This window comes from Perca flavescens, chromosome 9 (assembly GCF_004354835.1).
Source record: "Perca flavescens isolate YP-PL-M2 chromosome 9, PFLA_1.0, whole genome shotgun sequence".
NCBI lineage: Eukaryota > Metazoa > Chordata > Actinopteri > Perciformes > Percidae > Perca > Perca flavescens.
Window position 1 is genome coordinate 7,341,324 of NC_041339.1, and position 20,204 is coordinate 7,361,527.

At 39.2% G+C, this 20,204-nt stretch overlaps 1 protein-coding gene across 1 annotated transcript; it reads right to left on the minus strand.

Moving 5' to 3' along the window:
- Positions 1–2,591: 2,591 nt before the first annotated feature.
- On the minus strand, positions 2,592–15,982 carry s100p (S100 calcium binding protein P). Its single transcript, XM_028588298.1, has 5 exons — positions 15,918–15,982; positions 5,786–5,893; positions 4,244–4,414; positions 3,466–3,661; positions 2,592–3,335 (listed from the first exon to the last, which is right to left on the minus strand). The coding sequence occupies exons 2-5, from the start codon at positions 5,833–5,835 to the stop codon at positions 3,051–3,053; spliced, it is 702 nt and encodes a 233-aa protein (XP_028444099.1). The 5' UTR covers positions 5,836–5,893; positions 15,918–15,982; the 3' UTR covers positions 2,592–3,050.
- Between the last annotated feature and the right edge of the window lie 4,222 nt (positions 15,983–20,204).

Here is a 20,204-nt window from a genome sequence, read left to right on the forward strand (position 1 = left end):
GTCATCAATACCGAATTCAATCTCATTGGATGGGATATATGTTGTTATGATCAGGGTTCAAAATTAACTTTTTTCGTCCACCAGCCAAATGGCTAGTGAATGTTCAAATTTTACCAGCCACTCAACAGATAACCATTGTTTTTTGGCTGGTGAGTGAAGCAAATCTACCAGACAATTGCATATTTTAACAGCATTTGGCTGGTAGATGATGCTAATTTTGAACCCTGGTTATAATGTGCTGCAAATTGTGCCAACCGAAACACCACGAACTGCTGGCTTTCAAGAATTTACCATTGAATTAAAAAAAAAAAAAAACAGAGGTAAATGCATCTTTTTGTTGTTATCAAAAGCTATTTGTTGTTTGTTTCAGTAACTTTATTGAGTTTACGTTAATGGTCAGTTACATTTGTTCTCCTACTAGCAATGACGATGCCTTGGTTTGTTAGCATTTAGTTAAGTAACCCAAGTAACGTAAGCGTTAGCGAGCGTTCAGTTTATTTGAAAATAATCTAATACTACTTGATACAATATCTGCATGTATAGCTTTATATTAAAAACAAATTAACAGTGCTGTAGTAATGTTAACGTTACTCAAGGCCGTTCTTGTTTTCGAGACCACTTAAGTTAACCATAACGTTACTTGGTCTTGTCTCAAATTGACTTTATTTTGGGCTAATGTTAACGTTAACGTCTCAAACCTCTCAGACGTAAGTTAGAGGACTCATGTTTGAATTCTCACAGAATCACAATTGAATTCATATCTTGCTACTCAGTCAGAATCTCTATCAATCAATACTCATACTGTATATGTGATGTTTTAGGCCTATTGGCAGACATCCATTTAAAATGTAGGCAATGGCATATAAAGAGCCTTTTTTCCATGTCCACTGAAGTTTCTCAGCGTGCACTCTAGTAACATTTGTGTGATCCAGGTAGCTTTGCATAAAAAAATGGTTGTCATTGCAAGGCTACTTTTACTTTTATACTTTTAGTAAATTTACAAGCCTGTACTTTGTTACTTTTACTTGAGTAAAGAAGTTAAATCAGTACTTCTATTTTTACCAGAGTATTTTTTAACACAAGTATCTATACTTCTACTTGGGTACGGGAAGTGAGTACTTTTACCATCCCTGACAGAATGAGCTACCCTACTTTTAACTACATTCATAGAGTAAGTCAATTCTGAATGATATTTCCTACCTGACCAAATGAGTTACCATACTTTCAAAAACATTTACAGAGGAAGTGCTCTATTCTGATAGATATTTCCTACCTGACAGAATGAGCTACCTTACCATAAAATACATTCATAAAAATAAGGTAGCTTATTTCCTACCTGACAGAATAAGCTACCCTACTTTTATCTACATTTTCAGAGTAAGTAGTCCATTCAGATATATATTTTTTAGCTGACAGAATGAACTACCATACTTTAAATTACATTGATAGAGTAAGTAATCCATTCGGATAGATTCATTCCACCTGACAGAATGAGCAACCATACTTTTAATTACATTTATAGAGTAAGTAGTCCATTCTGATAACTATCTCATACCTGACAGAATGAGCTACCTTACTTTTGACTACATTTATGGATGAAGTAGGGTTTTATGATAGATATGTCATACCTGACAGAAAGAGCTACATTACCTTTAACTATATTTAATGAGGAAGTAGTCCATTCTGATAGATATTTTCTACCTGACAGAATAACCTACTTCTAACTACATTTAAACAGTAAGTAGTCCATTCAGATATAAATTTCCTACCCGACAGAATGAACTACCATACTTTTAACTACATTCATAGAGTAAGTAGTCCATTTTGATAGATAATTACTACCTGACAGAATGAGCTACCCTACTTTTCACTACATTCATAGAGTAAATAGTCCATTCTGATAGATATATCCCATCTGCGAGCTACCCTACTTTTCACTAAATTCATAGAGTAAGTAGTCTATTCTGATAGATATATCCCACCTGACAAAATGATCTAGCCTAACATTCATAGATTATGTCAATTCTGATTGATATTTCCTACCAGACAGAATGAGCTACCATACTTTTAATTACATGTATTGAGTAAGTTGTCCATTCTGAGAGATATTTCCTACCTGACAGAATGAGCTACCCTACTTTTAAGGCATTCTGTAGGGCATTCTGATAGAAATATATTGCGCACCTTTGCAAAGGAAGCTCACAAGCCATCTGTGGATATAGTCAGATGGAGAGTTGTATATTTTAATGAGCCTGCATGAGACATAGAAAAGAGAGCCATGTCTGAATGGCTTGTTGAATCACATGTTTTCTGATCTAGGCAGCCCACAAAATAGAAAAAGCTTCACCATGGCAATGATAATGGTTCCTCTGATCAAAGTGCAGGTTTGCTAGAACAGGGAGTGGAAGACGGCAACACGACTCTACCAGGGGGTTTGTAAAAAGTTTTTTGAAAATTTATTTAAATGATGTAAAAAATGCAATTTATGTTGTAAAAAATAATATTTTAATTTAAAATCTATGATAGTTCACAGATTATGTTCTAATCAAAGAAATCCATACTAAGACTATACAAGTGTAAAAATAGGCTACGGGACATACATGAGGGGGTCCCCAGAAAATTCTCTATCTTGTAAGGGCAATTGGCTAGAAAACGTCAAGAACCTCTAGTATAGATCTAGGCAGCCCACAAACAAATAACTGGGTTGTCTTATTTTACAGTTTGAGGGTTGGTAGGCACCCGAGATACACAAAGGTATGTGCACAAGCACTGAAAAACAGTATTTTTGATATGTCCCCTTTCAAAGAAATAGTTCAACATTTTGGGAAATACACTTGCTACACACTGTCTCAAAGGTATATGCTTCTCGTTTTAGCTGCTTTTAGATTGTCACTGATGCATGTCTTTGAACCCCAACATTCCAGCTGTCACAGACAGACCACTTCTGGGCGTGAAACAGCTTTCTCCTCTTTGTCTTTCTGTCTTGACCCCATGAAGCTGGTTCAGTTGTCCCCATGTCCTTACAACAGGAACTTCCTTTTGAACTTCCTTCACTTCTTAATGCGGCTTTGTCGCTCGCACATGATGGACAGGTACTGGGTCAGCTTCACCATGGCAATGATAATGGTTCCTACAATCAAGGTGCAGGTTGGCCAGAATAGGGAGTGGAAGACGGCGACCCGACCGTAGATCTGTGTCAGGATGGCACTGTCAATTCTGTCTGTAGGGTCCACGAAACACTGAACTGTGTGCTGAGACCTGAGACGCTCCGAAATGTTCTGAACGATCCCATGCGTAGCTGCATAATCCTTACGGCACTTTGGGAAGTAGAAGCACTGAAGGAAAGAAAAGAACAGAAAAGGAAAAAAGAAAGACATTGTTTATTTGTATAGAGCTGGCTCGTGTGTGTGGTAGTCCAGGTGTTCTTAATGTTACAGAATTGTTTTGGCCATTCACAATCCAGACCTCAGGGTTGCTGTCCTGCGTCTCCTCGTTGTGCAACAATCGTAGCACCTTTCCTGAGGAGTTGAGGCTCACGTAGACCTGGAGACACGGGTAACGGGAACTCTTCCTGCACTCTGATCCACAGCTGTATGAACAGTTGACATCACCCACGATGGTGGAGTTCACGATAGTGCAGCTAGCCTCATCAGTCCACACGCTGTAGAGAAATAGAAATTCTTTTCAATGCATGCTGCAAACACACCTTCATTGATTTTAGTGGTTAGTCACTAAGTTTGACTATTCAGATCAACACAAGGTTTGAATTAATAATTACAATTAAGTCAGTTTCTGTTTTCTAAACTGAAACGGTCTGTAGGTGACCTTGTAGGGTCTGGCTAGAAAAATGTGCTCTGGTTTATTGGCATTTCTTTAAATCAATCACCATTGCCTTGGGTGGTGGTGGACACAATGACAGTGCCTCTGCAAAATAGCCTCGGGAAGGAACTTTGTGGTGGAACATGTGTACGTTCAAAAGTTGTTTTAGTTGTGCAACAGAAAACTCAGATTGGACAGATAGTCTAGCTAGCTGTCTGGATTTACCCTGCAGAGATCTGAGAAGCAGTTAACCATAGTCCTCATAAATCCACCGGAGTTTAAAATGCCAACACAAAGAAAGCGGAAGGTGTGGGACATCTGGCCTAAAAAGAGGGACATCTGGCGGAATATCCGGTGGCACCTGAACAATCCTGGATGTGGAACGTCGTCGATATCGACTTGTGACCTTGTGACTTGTTATTACCTGTCAGAGTAAGAGCGCAGTATGGTGATTCCCAGGACAAAGTACATCATGACAGAGAAGACGACCATGCTGAGGCCCAGCAGTATGGCTCTGTCCTCTCCTGCCCTAAGAGCTGTCATTGTCTTCCTCTTGTCCAGGACATCGTATTCACGGAACTTCTGGTAGAAGGAACTAAAAAATAAAGGTTAACGTGTAAGAGGACCCATAGCAGTTTGAAATGTTTTACAGTCAACATTGGAGACATCTCTAGACCTTCTATGGTGTAAAATGCAATCTCCTTTAAAAACTAAATAATAGAAATCACCAAATGATGTTAAAGCATTTCATCATCCATGGAGAAAGAAAGATTACATTATTTTGGTGCTAGTTCTCTTCACACTGGGTAAGCTGAGCAACAGGACACACTCTGTGGTGTCCTTTAACGTCTATGTCTATCAATGTAATACCTGCCTTTAGTCCTTGCACTGCCCACTCGTTTGCAGGGTCCAAGAAATAGGGAATTGTGTGCTGAGACCTGAGAAGCTCAGAATGTTCAGAACTATAGGGTGTGTGATTGCACAGTCTCTGCCTACTTTATATTAGATTAATTAATATTAAAGCAGCTGAGCCTTATATAGTAGGTTCATTGGGGAGTCATAACACCCCAGTCTGCTTTGCTAAAGTACATGATGTTTTAAGTAAAAAACATGCAAGGCATTTGGCATTACTATGCAATAATGATGGTGATTCCTGCACTGGCTACCACAGACTTTTCAGAATTATTTTTAACGCAAGTATGTGTCTGCATGTTTACCTTATAGAACCTTTACCTTCTTATGAACCAGTATGCTACATGATACCCTCATGATAAAACTTCGCTAGATGTTCCTAAGCCAATCCTTAAGACTAAATGTGATCGTACCCCTGGACCAATAATTATCTATCATGACATCAGGTAATTAAATCATTTGTCTTCTTTTAAATCACTTATGGAAGCCAACTTCTGTAGACTGGCTTACTGTTATTTTAATTATGTCTTTAAATCAGAATTTTACTCATCTATTTTTACATTCATGTATTATATGTATCTAATTTTAGATTCATTTCAGATCATCTACTTTTATTACTGATGTTTCTCATGTTGTATTACTATAAAGGTGCGTCATTACACAATGCCTTGCCCCAGCTCTTGAATTTACTGACACTTTCACTACACTTAATGTGATAATTTAAGTCTGTTGATCTCTACTCTTCAACTGACAGTTTAACTGCTTTTGGCCTTGACAGCTAAAATACTCCAACTGACATTTTAAACTGCTTACATACTAACTGGCACTTCATTTAGCACACACTTATCTCTGACGCTGGAACTTGAACTGAAATTGTAATTTGTTACATCATCTAACTGCATCAGTGATTTTCTATGAGGTCAACTGCTTTTCATTTTAACACTTTAACCTCTTATGTCCAGCAAACTTACACTTTCTTCAAAAAATGTAGCCTTTTCTAGATTATATTTTTGCATTAATATTGAAACAAACTGAGCAAGGCAGTATTCAATACCTGCGGTCACTTCTTCCATCTGTTGCTTTACTTCCTGCCCACAGAAACATCCTATCTGAGGAATGTGGGGACTGTAGTCCACCGATGCTGCCAGAGGGGCTGACCCACCTGCAAAATATATGAGACAGTTATTCAAAAACCCTACAGAATCTAACCTCTATTGTCCTGACGGCCCAAGAGACCTAGGCCAGAAATACTATGGGCTCAGATCCTGTGGTGGAAGTACTCAGATCTGTTACTTAAAGGAGAATTCCAGTCGATTTAAACACGTAGCTCTGTCGTTTGTGGTCACAGAGTGCTGTCAGTAGCGAGAAAAACGAAAATAATCGGTGACTGATCCCTCGCGAGTGAACACAGTGAATATGACTGCAGTAGATGTAAAAGAAATGCATAAAAGTTGTGCTAATTCAGCCAGTGCACATATCTCTGTTTAGTTCCAGTGTTCCGGTGAAGTCCACACTAGTCGATTGTCGAACTCATACAATCCAATATTCCAAAACATATTTTTTCCACCAAAAAACGATGGTCACGAATTGCCGTGGTTATGTCCACAGCAATGACTATGTAGCATCATAGATAGTCTGACATCACAACTGAGCCTCAACAACAACAGCTTCAACAAGGCTTGAGTTCTCGCCCATGCTCATGGGTACGCAACAGTGGAGACTGTCAGCTGACAGACGAAGACGGAGCTTTGGGACAACAACGAGATTGGGTCAGTGTCTTGAGAATATCAGCTCAGATAGTTCATCCGAATCCGATGTGGAACACACGGAGGAGTTTTTGGAGTTTGATGGTCGGGGGTTATCTGTTCGAGGATAAAGAGGCAGAGGCTGCTGCTTCAAAGCCACGAAGTGCAGGGACATGGTGGTACTCCTTTGGTTACTGTATCGCAATGACCACGAAGAAGAAAGCCAGTGCTATAAGGAGTGGGATCTCATATAGCCTGGTCTAGACGAGTCCCCAGATAATGGACATTGTTTCGCCCATACAGAGAGGTTTCCCCATCTGATCTACAAGGATGTTCTGGAAGCGGGTGGGGGGAGTAAATTGGGAGAAGGAACCTAAACCGGACGGACCTGAAGGCCTATCTATGTTGCTGCTACATAATCATTATTATGGACATAACCATGGCAATTCGTGACCATTATTTTTTGGTGGAAAAAATTTGGTGGAATATTGGATTGTATGAGTTCGACAATCGACTTGTGTGGACTTCACGGGAACACCGGAACTAAACAGAGGTGTGTGCACTGGCTGAATTAGCACAACTTGTATGCATTTCTTTCACATCTACTGCAGTCATATTCACTGTGTTCACTCGGAGGGAATCAGTTCAAATCGTTAGGCACTTGTAATGACATCTCAAACTTGTCAAGAGGCTAAAAGCACATTTAAAACCTGCCCCGTTTCAGCCGCCTGGATGCGAACTGTAGCAGGAGCATAACTCGGTGTAGGCAACACCGATTATTTTTCCTCGCTACTGACAGTACTCTGTGACCACTAACAACAGAGTTACGTGTTGAAATCGAACGGAATTCTCCTTTAAGTTTAAGTAGCAATACCACACTGTAGATGTGAGCGTGAATGGTCTTTCTGTGTGTATGTGTCAGCCCTTATGCCCAATGTCAGCTGGGATCGCCTTGAGCCCCCCGCAGCCCTCGAAGGATAAGCAATTATAGACAATAGATGGATTGATCTTTTTTGATAGATTGATGTATGTTTCACTAATGATGCTGCTTGAATTCTGCACTTTTTATATAGATTAGATTAATTTCATCAAGGTATAGGGATTTCAAAAACAGCCTCAGGATCAGCGACAAAATTTGTTGCAAAAAAACATGTTTGGTGACCATTGATTAAAAATATCACTAGCTATATCACAACAATACCAAATATATCAGTTGTAATAGAATGCAAAGACTGTACATAACATCAAATACGCAAAAACAACCCCCAATGTATGTTCATATGTCATCACTGAGCTGGCCAAGCATACCTCACAATGATATACAACCCAGGTAACAGGTCTCTTTCATCAATCATCAATAAGAGACGCTTTGAGAGGTTACTGTACTGTCAGCACTGGTGTGTATGTGTCTGTATACTGTATATGCATGTGTTTTAGGCAGTACATGTAGATGTAATTCACTCTGCTGGCAGAGAAACATGCCTCTCCAAAGAGGTCTGCAACCTTTCAGAAATCGCATTTGTTTTCATTCAGCTCAAAAGAACATTTTGAAAACGGAAAAAAAGGCAAAGGTACAAGACTGTTTACATAAACGTTCAGAGACTTCAATCGTAGCAGTTTGCTATAGCCTTACGTGAGTGCGGTTAACATTTCCATGACAAACAGTAATCTCCGCCAATCAGAGACATCATCGCGAATACATGTTTCATTGTAAAGATCTGCTCTAAGATCACTGAAGTTCAGTTACCAGCACTGACATATATATAATGGACCAATAGACCCTGTTGCTCTGGACGGAGACCAGTGAAGACTATTAGAATCACTTTTCCGGTGATCTCTTGCTTTACTGCGCAGCCTCCAACTGACAGAGACAACGGTAATGTGACGTGAACAACGTGTCTGAAAGTTGTAAGTCTTCTGGTAGCTGTGCCAAGAGAAATCTCAATCATTTCCAATCTTACAGAGACGGAGAGTGTAGGTATATGTAAGGAGATAACATAAGCACAGGCTAATTATTGCTAACTGACATGCAAGTTAACATTAGTAATTAAACCTAAACAGCTAATGTAAATCGAATCTGCCTGCGAGCTTCTCCTGTACTATACGGTAATTCCTCTACTGTGTGACAGTAAGGCACTTGGTTATGACACAAACGTTTGCATATTTTTACAAAAACGTCTGCTACGGAGCCATAACGTGAGGTACAAGGTAATGGAGCCTTTTATACATTGTTGTGTTTCTTTAGAAATAAACAATGGACAAATAGAGATATAAAGTTATTCACAGTCAAGTGACGTAAAAAAAAAATGGCGGTCAGTGGAATGCTAACAAGAGGTGATACCTTTGTAGCAACAAAATTGCGCCATCGGAGGTTCGAGTTCTGAAGCGAAGCTTACCCCCTTGGTTACCAGACCTGAGCTCCCTCTGGAAGTAACAGGTAGTCCAGAAAGCTAAGAGAATCATGGGTAATTTTGACCATGTTCTTTCTTGCGTATTCTCTTTAATGCCCTCAGGACGGCGATATCTTGAAATACGTTAGCCGGTAAGGGACATAAAGGACATACTGCTCTGCCTTTCGCGTTTTCGCCGTCACATGATAAACTCACAGGTGCTGCTAATGCTACTAAATGATATCGTAGCTTCCCAGCCCCGGCAAGTTCTAAGAAGGAAACATGGAGGACCACACGTATTCAAAATCCAAATTTCAGGAACAGGAGTCTTCTTCTTCGCCCAGAAAAAGAAAAAGGATATTGAAAAGAGCAGGAGACACGCTTTTTGAAGCGTGAAGACTACCGTAGCTGTAATACGTACTTTGAACTGCATGGTGCGAGAGAGTTGATTGCGATATATGATCTCAATGCTAGATGGGAGAAATTCCTACACATTGGACCTTTAAGTTAGATTATGGTTGTATATTTATTTAAATTTTTATTATTTTACCCATTTGTTGACCTGCTGCTACTGACATGTTGGTTGATTGAATGATTGTGATGGTGTCAATTAGGGGTGTCCTTGACTAAGAATTGACATTGTCGAATCAGATTCACTGAGATTGGCAGTCAAAGCATTGAATATTTGACATTTTGGGGTCGCCGCGAGTGTTAATTCTTGTCTGCTTTTCATGTGACTGGTTGACTGCTAAATTCCATTGCCCTGTTGGAGTAAATAAAGTTTCGGAGTGTCTATTTGCACCCTCGGTACAAATAGCCTCGGCCACACAGCTGAGCTATTCACACCCTGTGACGTAACAACAAAAACACGTTGCTCGCGTGCACCGAAATCATGGCGAACGTTCATCTTCCATGACCGCAGAAACTGGCGTATTAGGAGAGTTTTGTCTCTAAAGTTTATAACAATTGAATTTCTAGCGGAAAATGGATACTACCGTTGCGCTGTCTTCAGTGAAAGCATACAACCGTTAGTTTGTTAGTTAGTACCGTACCTATTTTTTGTATACAGTATGGTTACCTAGCAACCGAGTCTTGAAGACACCAAGTGGTAAACAGTGCTACAACATTCTGTATGAACTGCTAGGTGAGTGGTTAGTACAGTAAGGTTTGGTCTGGGAGTCTGGAGTTTGACTCCCTGGTGAGGCAATCTTGTTTTTTTCATTGTGGATTGGATAATTTGAATGCAATTGGAGTCTGGAGTTTGACTCCCTGGTGAGGCAATCTTGTTTTTTTCATTTTGGATTGGATAATTTGCATGCAATTGCGCAAGTCAGGGCTCGCGAACACAAAATCTTTTTTGCAGGGTGGTAGGGGACTCATGAATATGCCTGCTTTGGTTGGGTTGGTTAGGTTTAGGCAAGAGGAGTGGGATTGGTTATGGTTAGGGTAAGAATGTCAGGGCAATAATATTCCAAAAAGGTGTAATACATGAGTAGTATGGATAACTGTGTGTAAATATATGCCAAGGTACTGTAAATGCAAAGGGGTGCAAATAGCATACATTGATATTTGTACCAGACGGGGTATTAATAGAACACATTGCTGTGTGCACCGGCGGGGTACTAATAGCATTCATTTCTAATTGCACCAGGGTACGAATAGCACTTCTAATTGCACCAGGGTACGAATAGCATACACTGCTAATTGTACCAAGGGTGCAAATAGCCTCACCCATAAAGTTTTTTTAATTGAATTGAATATTTTTGTTTGATTTAATAGGTACTTGTGGGTTATACAGGGGCATGAACCTTCATTTCACAATCTCGTAGCACGTAGTAAGTCTATTTTGGATGGTTTGGACATTATGGCTAATAATAAAGATTCTTACGGAGTAAATGAAAGGGATATTTACTTACAGAACCACACTGTTGAGCTCTATTGGGGTTGAAGACTACATATTTAACAGAAAGCCTGCATTAGAAACTGAGAGCATGGAGTAACCAGGCATGGGAAGTCATTATGGGAAATGTAGGATTCTGTGTTTTTTTTTTTTTTATGTGTCTCTTTAAACCCTATCTTTGTGAAAGTGGGATACTACCACAATACACCTTTTATACGTTCAAATGTTCCTTCCTAAAGCTAGTATATGTCTAGTAGGAAGTTGGAAGGTCAGCCTGGCTAGCATAGATAATTTATTGCTAAAGTGGAGATGGGAACGAGACGGTATTTTAATACAATATTCACATTCCTTTCACTTATAGGGCTGGGTATCTGGGTATCGACCAAAATAAGTCTGGCATTAATTATATAAAAATCAGAAATATCAAACTTGCATGCTTGTTCAGATTCTCGTAAATCTAAATGTATTCTTTGATTATATAATCCAGAGTAGCCTTTGACTCTATAAAAAGTCTGTAGAGAAACCCATTTAGTGTGACAGCCTATCAATCACCCTGACAAGTCTTCCTGTTAGTGTGGAGAAACGTGTAACCTAAAACAAGTAGGGCTGACATTGTGTGCGTGCATGTGTCTTTCCTGAGAACATGCTCTTTTGATTGATGACTAACTGCATACCTAAACAGCTCTTCATGTGTGTCTTTGAGTGTTTATATTTATCTTTGTAAAACTAATGGAAAAACTCAAATACACACACACACACACACACACAAACACACATGAAAAGGAATGTCGACACGCTGTCTGAAACATAACTGTCATTCCTTTACAGTTTAAGACCTCTTGCACAAATGGAAAACACTCTCTCGTAAAAGCTGACATTGTGAAGGACAGACTTGGGTCTTGTCAGTGGACAGGCTGTTCTCATTCACTGTTCATACTTATACCTCAGAAAAAGAATGCATTTTTTTAAATAATATATATGTAATCGTGAGCCAGGACGTCCAGGGCTAACCTGACGCGCCAGATGTTAACACAACCATCTGAGAAGTCATTGAAAACTGTTTTGAAAAGGGCAGACACTTTCAAAAAGATACCTGGCAGGTGATTGGATGAACCATCTGTCTATCACGTTCACCATTGCAGTTTGTGAAATAGTCACGGAATTGTAACCATTGATTTGTGTACACGTTTTTTCATGATGCTGAGCACATTTTTTAAACTAATGTATTTCAATTGGAAGCATTTTTTGTCACGCTCAGCACGTTTTTTTTTCTCTCTTAGTTTGTCCATCAGGAAAGCCATATCTCTTTGTTGTTATTGATATTTTTCAAACTTTAATCAACATATTGCTTCAATGTACATATTTAATGAGTTATTTTTTCACCAGCAACCATGGGACAAGTTGTCCAGTTTTTCCATTAAGTTATGCACCACTGTAAATGTCCCCAACCCGCGGGGGTCCACAGGAAGTGACGAAGTAATTACCACTCAGTAGGCTTCTTCCAACATAAAAAATACATTATATATTGATGTATTTGTCACACGTTTTAGGTGAGGATTTATATAATAAATATAACAATAATAAAGAAAATACAGTTTTATTTAAAGCACTTTGAATTGCCTTGTTGCAGAAATATATAATAATATATAAAATAATGCTATATAAAAAAAAATCACAGTCCAGTGTTTAGAATACAGCCTATGGCTTCTTTACAAATCTGCATTTGGTGTATTTTGACTTGTACTGTTGTCGAAAACAAAACATAAACTTTTTACAAAAAGGAGCATTTTGAATTTTTTTCCATACATCATCTATCTATAAATCAGGATATCTGTGTGTCCCCACACGTTCGCAGTACAGCAGCGTGGGGTGGGGAGTTGCTGAATCCCTACGAGGCCCATTGATTGCTGTTCACCGGCTACAGGTGTCTTGGAAAAACTCATCGCTGTCTACCCTACATGCAACTGATGAAATAGGGGACACGCTAAATTGCTAAATGAGCTGCAGCCGAGCCGCAACTGATTGAGCCGCGCTGCAACGGTTTACAGGTTGGGGCAGCCCATTCAAACAGGCATATTTGGAATGGGCAGTGCACTAGTTATTTAAAAACACAGTGTTCTAGATAACCGCTAATGGCTAGAGACAAAAGGGAAAATAACAATGTGCATAATTATGTGTGTAACATCACACTACATTATTAATTTTTTGTAAATAAATTACTTCTTTGAAATAACAATTTGGGGTTAATTATTTTAAACTTTGTAGCCTTTATTTAGGCATTAGGAAAGACTTAATTTTCTTATGGAATAAGGGACTAGTTTTAAGAAGCATTTTAAAGTAATTACAATTACATTAAGTAGATTGTTGGGAAGGTTTTTGAGTAGGATGTATATAGCTTTGTATAGGTATACAGTATGTGTACATTTACACCATGTGTTTTGGTATTTTTGGCACACTGCTATCCTCAGCATACTGCACAAACACACAAGTCATTTTGCCTGTTTTACTGAACTAGAGAGCTTTGTGCAGTGGTGCGATGCCAACCATCTCATTCAACAATTTCAAAAACTGAGGAAATGTTTGTGACATGAGTCAGTGGGTATCAGAGGTCATAAATGATGAACCAATCAATCAGGTCTGCTCCTATATGTACCTTGGCGTTCATTTGGACAACACCTTTAGCTGGAAGGCCCATGTTGAAAGTTTGTGTTATCATTTACAGCAGAGATCATACTTTTTATGCACACTCTGTATTACAGAGCATATTCAGGTATGCGATGTCAGAAAGGTATGGCAATATCTCAAAACATTTCATTAAAGGTCCCATGGCATGAAAATGTCACTTTATGAGGTTTTTTAACATTAATATGCATTCCCCCAGCCTGCCTATGGTCCCCCAGTGGCTAGAAATGACGATAGATTTAAACCGAACCCTGGGTATCCTGCTCTGCCTTTGAGAAAATGAAAGCTCAGATGGGCTGATCTGGAATCCTGCTCCTTATGAGGTCATAAGGAGCAAGGTTACCTCCCCTTTCTCTGCTTTGCCCACGCAGAGAATTTAGCCCACCCATGAGAGAGAGACATCATGGCTTTCAAACAAGCAAAGTGGCAGTTGGTCAAGGCCACACCCCCACCCTCCACCTTGCCCCCCCCTCTCTTCTCCTCAATAGCTGCAGACACAGAAAATGCACATCCTAAGGAAAGCTCATTGTGGGACTGGCTCTAGTGGCTGTAATTCTGCACCAAGGCTGAAAAAAAAGAGTCTTCAGATACAGTATTTGGGGACCAGTAAGGTCTATAGAAAAGCATCCAAAGAGCCCCATGTCATGGGACCTTTAAAGCTTGCTATGTAAAGACTGCCATGAAGGCTGTGGAGAGGAATGGAAAAGTCCATCCATGCAAGCACAGAGAATATTGTCTGATCTATATCCTTTATGCCAAGTATGCTTGACGCTGCAGGGGTTGTACGAAAGCGTCATGCAAAGGGTTGTGTAATAGGTTGCTCTTATCACTGTTTGTGATTTGCAATATATGTAAATTATGGCTGTTATGTGCTTCAGTAGGCTACAGTAGGTAGTTTGAGAACCACTGGGTTAAGGTAAGGCAACTAAAACATTTATTGTTTGAGAAAGATTGTGGTTATGATTAAAAATAAGAAAACAATAGTTGCTTGTGACAGAAAACAAACTCCTGTTTGACTGTGATCATCTGGAAATCACCTTGGCTTCCAAATCCCAAATCACATCATACTGTCAAAAAACTTTAAAAACAGAACGTTGGATACCAAGATGCTCAGTATCTCCATATCCCATTTGTCCACTTTTTGGCCACTTGGGAGCAGGGCAAGCTGTAAACATAACATTAACATTACCTTTTTAAGTTAAAATGGCGAACTTGTTGGCACACAGTTCATTATACACATCCAGCAGATGTAGAGTGACATTAAAATGTTGTGTTGCTGTTGACATGATAAATGTAAGTCCAATATTCACCCCAGCTGTTTTTGTTCTCCATTTATATATGGCTCTTTAGCTGCTAAATGCTCCACTATGCTGTCTGTCAACATGAGGTAGACCAAACAGAAGACCGAAACATCAAGAAGCTGCACCTGGCTACTAAAGCAGGAACAGTCAACATGACAAGACTAAATATTGACTAAGCCACGCTTCACTACACTCAAACGACTGGTCTATAAAAGTAATAGCATGATGCATGATGGTACACCTAACGGGTGCCTGAGTCAATATTTGCTTGTCATGTATATGTATGCTGTCTGGTTGGTTGTTGTGAACACAGTTCAGCTCAGACAGGCCTTTCAGCACTGGAGAGCTCTTAGCTTCAGCTTAGTAACAGCTTAAGTTTTTAGAAATCTACACTGGTAATAAGGTAGTCATTGGTGGGAAATGTCAACACAGGTAGTAAAAGAATCAAAAGAGTGAAATCTAAACTCTCTCTCCAATATATATATATTAAAACATTGTGAAACGTGTCATTATTACCACAACTGGCCAACTATGCATCTGTATACCACTTTTGAATGTCATAATTAAATATAAATATTACTGATTCATGTCAAGTATACCACTAATATCAAATGGCAACTGCATTACTGTATCTGATTATATTAATTCAGAAACAAGAAACTTTTGTAATTATGCTTGGTACAATTATAACTTGTTTAATATTATGTAGATGACAAAGACACAAGTATGTAGTTTAATTTAAAGAGAATAACTGCAATTTAAATTGCAGTTATGCTGGTCAGATATTTTTTTATACATGTATCAGCCTTGCACGGAGGTTGGTACATGTTTGGTGCCTTTGACCTCAGAGCGGTATCAAATGAGTAACAACATAATTAGATTATATTGACCTCAATACTAACAAACGTGTATGTATGTATGTATGTATGTATGTATGTATGTATGTATGTATGTATATATATAATGCAGTAGAGGAAGACAGCAAGTAGATTAAAATCAAAACACAAAATCTGAATAGATTCAACAAACCTGGCTCAACCCAATCACACGAGGACTGGAAATGTTGCCCCAGTACAAACATCCCATGTAACAAATGCACTTACTTTAGCTTATTAGTCTTATTTGTATAGGACTTATAAAAATGATAGAGTGATGAAATGGAGCTCACCTGATTTCTGATGGTGGTGTCAGACAAGAGTCAATGGTCAGACTGCTGGAGCAGTTGTCTCCTAACATGGCTCTTTGCACTTTACAACACCTCTGCCCATGGGCTCGTTTTTACCTTTATCCAAACTACTGCTTTCATTTAATGCACCTAGTAGTTCTGACTACTGCCTGACAACAAGCTCAGTAGTCTTCACTTTTAAGCTGCTAAAGCTTGCCAACAAAAAGGAAATCGTCAATGATCGTCTTTTTACTTCCGATGTCACACAAACTGAAGCTATACATTATATTTCAACAAGAAATAACAAATTAAACTAACACCAGCCCTTAAAAAAAGGGTTTCAAAAGTTCTTAACCGACGTAACTCATGACCCAATTTGGTAATGCATTCTACTGGACTTAGCAGATTGCAAACTAAAAAGCTAAGAAAAAAACGGTAACCGGTCAACATTTATCCTTCGTCTAGAGCCATTCTCCAAATAATAACCCACGGATTCTAAGGTGAAAGAAGCCAAGTGGCTTTGTTTTCGACTGATCTGTCTGAGGTCTCTATAACAGCAGTATAACTGCCTTCGGGTCAGACTCGTCAGCATGGATGTGGGAGGGGGCTGGGCGGTGTGGATGTAGGTTGTGGTTGACAGGGAGGAGAGAGACATGAATATTAAAATGTAATTTCCAAAACATAAAACCAAAGTCAGGAATATCTCTTCACCAAATATGAAAAACTTCTGTTTACCACTAACAAAACTGATGATTCTGTAAAATATTTGTGTATTGATGAAGCAAACTATATTCAGTGTTTTTATTTAGGCTAGCTATGAGCTATGTTACTGGTTACTGGTTACACGGAGTTCATTGTTCTACTGGTCATGGCTGTTTTCCCAAGATGGCGCCTGCCTGTATACCGAAAAGTACTGTCTTTATAAACTTTAAAACTTCTTTAAAACTATCTTTTTATCTGTATCTGTACACTTACAAACTTATCAATGCTTCGGTTTACAGTTATGGACCCTCATTATGCTACCGTGCAAGTGTGGTGCTATTTCGAGACTTGTTAGTGGTATAGAAATAGCAATTTCAATTTTACTTTTGCGTGCCCCGACAACTAGCGTTATAAGCTAATTAGCGGTTTGCGCTAAAACTGGTCACATTCGATTAGCATGAAAACATATCCCAGAGAATGGTCGAATTGGTACCCATGTGTTATTAACCCCTAGGTTCATTTTGCGGCAGAATTTTCCTTTAACGTCGGCCATGATGATGGTACTTAGAGAGCCTAAGGCCGGCGACAGACTGGATGCGTCGCGTGAGCGTGGCGTTTCTGTTGCATGTCAGCTGCGTGGCGGCTGCGTGGATTTTTCTGTCTTTACACACCAGAAACATTTCTGACGCAGCGCTGCTGCTGCTAGCCTTGTATGTACATGTACATGTATGTTTCCCATTGACTTACTGCAATCAAGCAGTATACTTCATGTTAGACATAAATATATACTGATTTGATTACAGCAAAGACAACGTCGGCAGTATTGATGGCAAAATAGGCTACAGAATATTTTGTTCTGTATTGACAGGTGCAATATATGAAAATCGATTTTTTTTAATTACATTTATATCTGCATTTATGATAAAACCTAGAGACTTTAAAACATCAACATGTCATTTATTAATATATATTTGTGTAAAAATGACATATAAATATTTTTTTATATTCTATTTTGCCTGGAAACACTTCCAACACGCTTGTGTGTTGCGTAAAAAATAGGCGTCGGTCCTATTTCTAGCAGGCACGCGTTTTCGGAGCAGCTCGAGAGACGTGCGTGTCATGTAGGCAGTTTGCAAGCTCTAACCTGTTAACATGGGAGCCGAAATAAAAACGGACACGCCATGCAGCTGACACGCTCACGCCTTAATATATTCTGAAGTGGTACATGGTGTAAAAAGTTTGAGAACCACTGGGTTAAAGTAAGGCAACTAAAACATTTATTGTTTGAGAAAGATTGTGGTTATGATTAAAAATTTGAAAACAATAGATGCTTGTGACAGAAAACAAACTCCTGTTTGACTGTGATCATCCACACCAAAGTCTTGTGTGCATCATGCCCATCCCCCAGCTTGATCTCCACACCTCTACTTTCCTCCTCGCTAAATAAAAAAAACAGTACTTCCTCCAGTGACACTGAACTTTGCCACAGGACATGCAGAATCGTCTAATATTAATGTAATTCCCAGGGATACTGGGCTGTGGAGGCCAAACTAGACCTAAAAGAGTTGATACTGGAGTTCTACTCATCAAGTAGCCAGAAATGTAACTCGGATAGGATGATAATACTATACTTTACTTACTGTGTCATCAGGACAGGTTTGCCAAAGCTGTACGATTTTAGAAATGGTAAATTCCAACTCATTCTGTATGAGTAAATTGTAGCATTGGTTTTACAACTCACAACGATTTATGTGCTCACACTTTAGCTTACGGTCCGTTCTGGCTAATGAAAATTGTCAATAAAGATTCTTTTAAAAGCTCAGAGGCGGCTAGAAGTTTGTTTGCTGGCGAAGGTCTGTACACTGCGGTTTACAATGCTAACAAGGCAGGAACGTGCTGCGTTGATCAAGCAAAAAGGCACGTATGCCGTTGCCACAGTTGTTTTAACACATTAGCCGTAAAGGTGTTTGTATCTTTTAGCTTGTTTTAGAGTTCTTTTTCTTCCTCTTGTTGCCAAAGATAATGTTTTTTCCAATTAAAATGCAGTGCCTGTTATCTGCACAACTGCAAGCTGACAAATAATAAAAATGGCAAATGTGTAGATCATTGCCAGCCATTATCTAAAGTCTGGCACCACGCTCCTGTGTTCCCAGCAGTCTGAAACACACTGCCTTTGACTTTTCAACGGATGATAGATATCTGAAATAATAGCTCTGTATGTTTGTGTATGTCAGAGTGGTGATTTCTTCTGTCTAGCAGCACATTATTGCACCAAAAGTGATGTCGTACTGAATAGCAACAGAGGCATAAAAAGGCATAAAAGGTGACGAAAGTTAGGGCGGGTGGGTGGAACTCTATCCCAAGTCACATTAGAAATTTTAAAATGTACGGCTCTTTTTAAATGTAACTTAAAGAAATGGCTAACAAGTAGTCAGCACTGTCAACATTAATTTAGGCACTAAAACTTGCTGCCATCTTGTCTCTCCTGCTCTGCCTGTCTGTTTTTGTCTGTTTCACTATTGTATAGTTAGGCAAATCTTCTGTTGCTTGTTACTGTCCCAGCAATGTTGTTGCTAGATTTAGAACTTTTAGACTTTTTAAGACCCGCGGAAACCCTTTTTTCAAAGCCCAAGATGACATCCTCAAATGTCTAGTTTTTTCCACAATTCTAAGATATTCGGAGGACTGAAGAAAGAAAATATTCACATTTAAGAAGCTGGAATCTGAGAATTTATATTTTTCTTTCTTAAGTGAACTGAATAATTGAGTATCAAAAAAGTTTAATGTAATTAAAAGTTAAAATTTAGTAGTCTAGTGTCATGTGTAACTACCAGTATTAGGCTATGTCAAAAGTCTACATGTGTTTTATAAAAAGCCTATAAGATCAAATAAGGGACATGTCTTGTTATAGTACGTGGGCTCACTTTTCTTACAACTGTTAAAAAGGTCATGGGCAGCATGTCTTGTGCTGTTAAAACCACAAGAGGAGTGTTCTCTGATGTGGTCATACATCCTACTCCAGATATACACCCACTGTCCCATACTGCATCCTTAGACAGAAACACACACACACACACACACACACACACACACACACACACACACACACACACACACACACACACACCATATTAAGCAGTTCATAAGCTAGACTACTTCTCTCTTTGGCACATCAACCTCTCTGCTTTCCTGGAAGGCGGGTTTGTCAGGTGGCATGTTGACGGCACAGGTGCTGCTGTTCTCTGTGACAGGGTTGGACTCACTGACACACATGCATGCCTGACACACATACACACACATACACACACACACACACACACACACGGTGTGTCTCAGCAGTGATGTCATGGTTCTGTTTATGGAGGATTATCTGGATGCCATGTGTTTCAGTGTGTATCCTGCAGTTGTCTTTTGCCACCTGACTGACTGCACAACAGACAGGGCGAGTCTGACACAGCTGTTCAGCCTTATTTAAAATCAAAGAGCTACAGTATAATACAGCTTATAAAATAAAGCTACAGTAAAATGAAATCACTGTAAAATCAATCCTGGAATTGCACACTTTCCCCCTCAGCCATTTTAACTTTG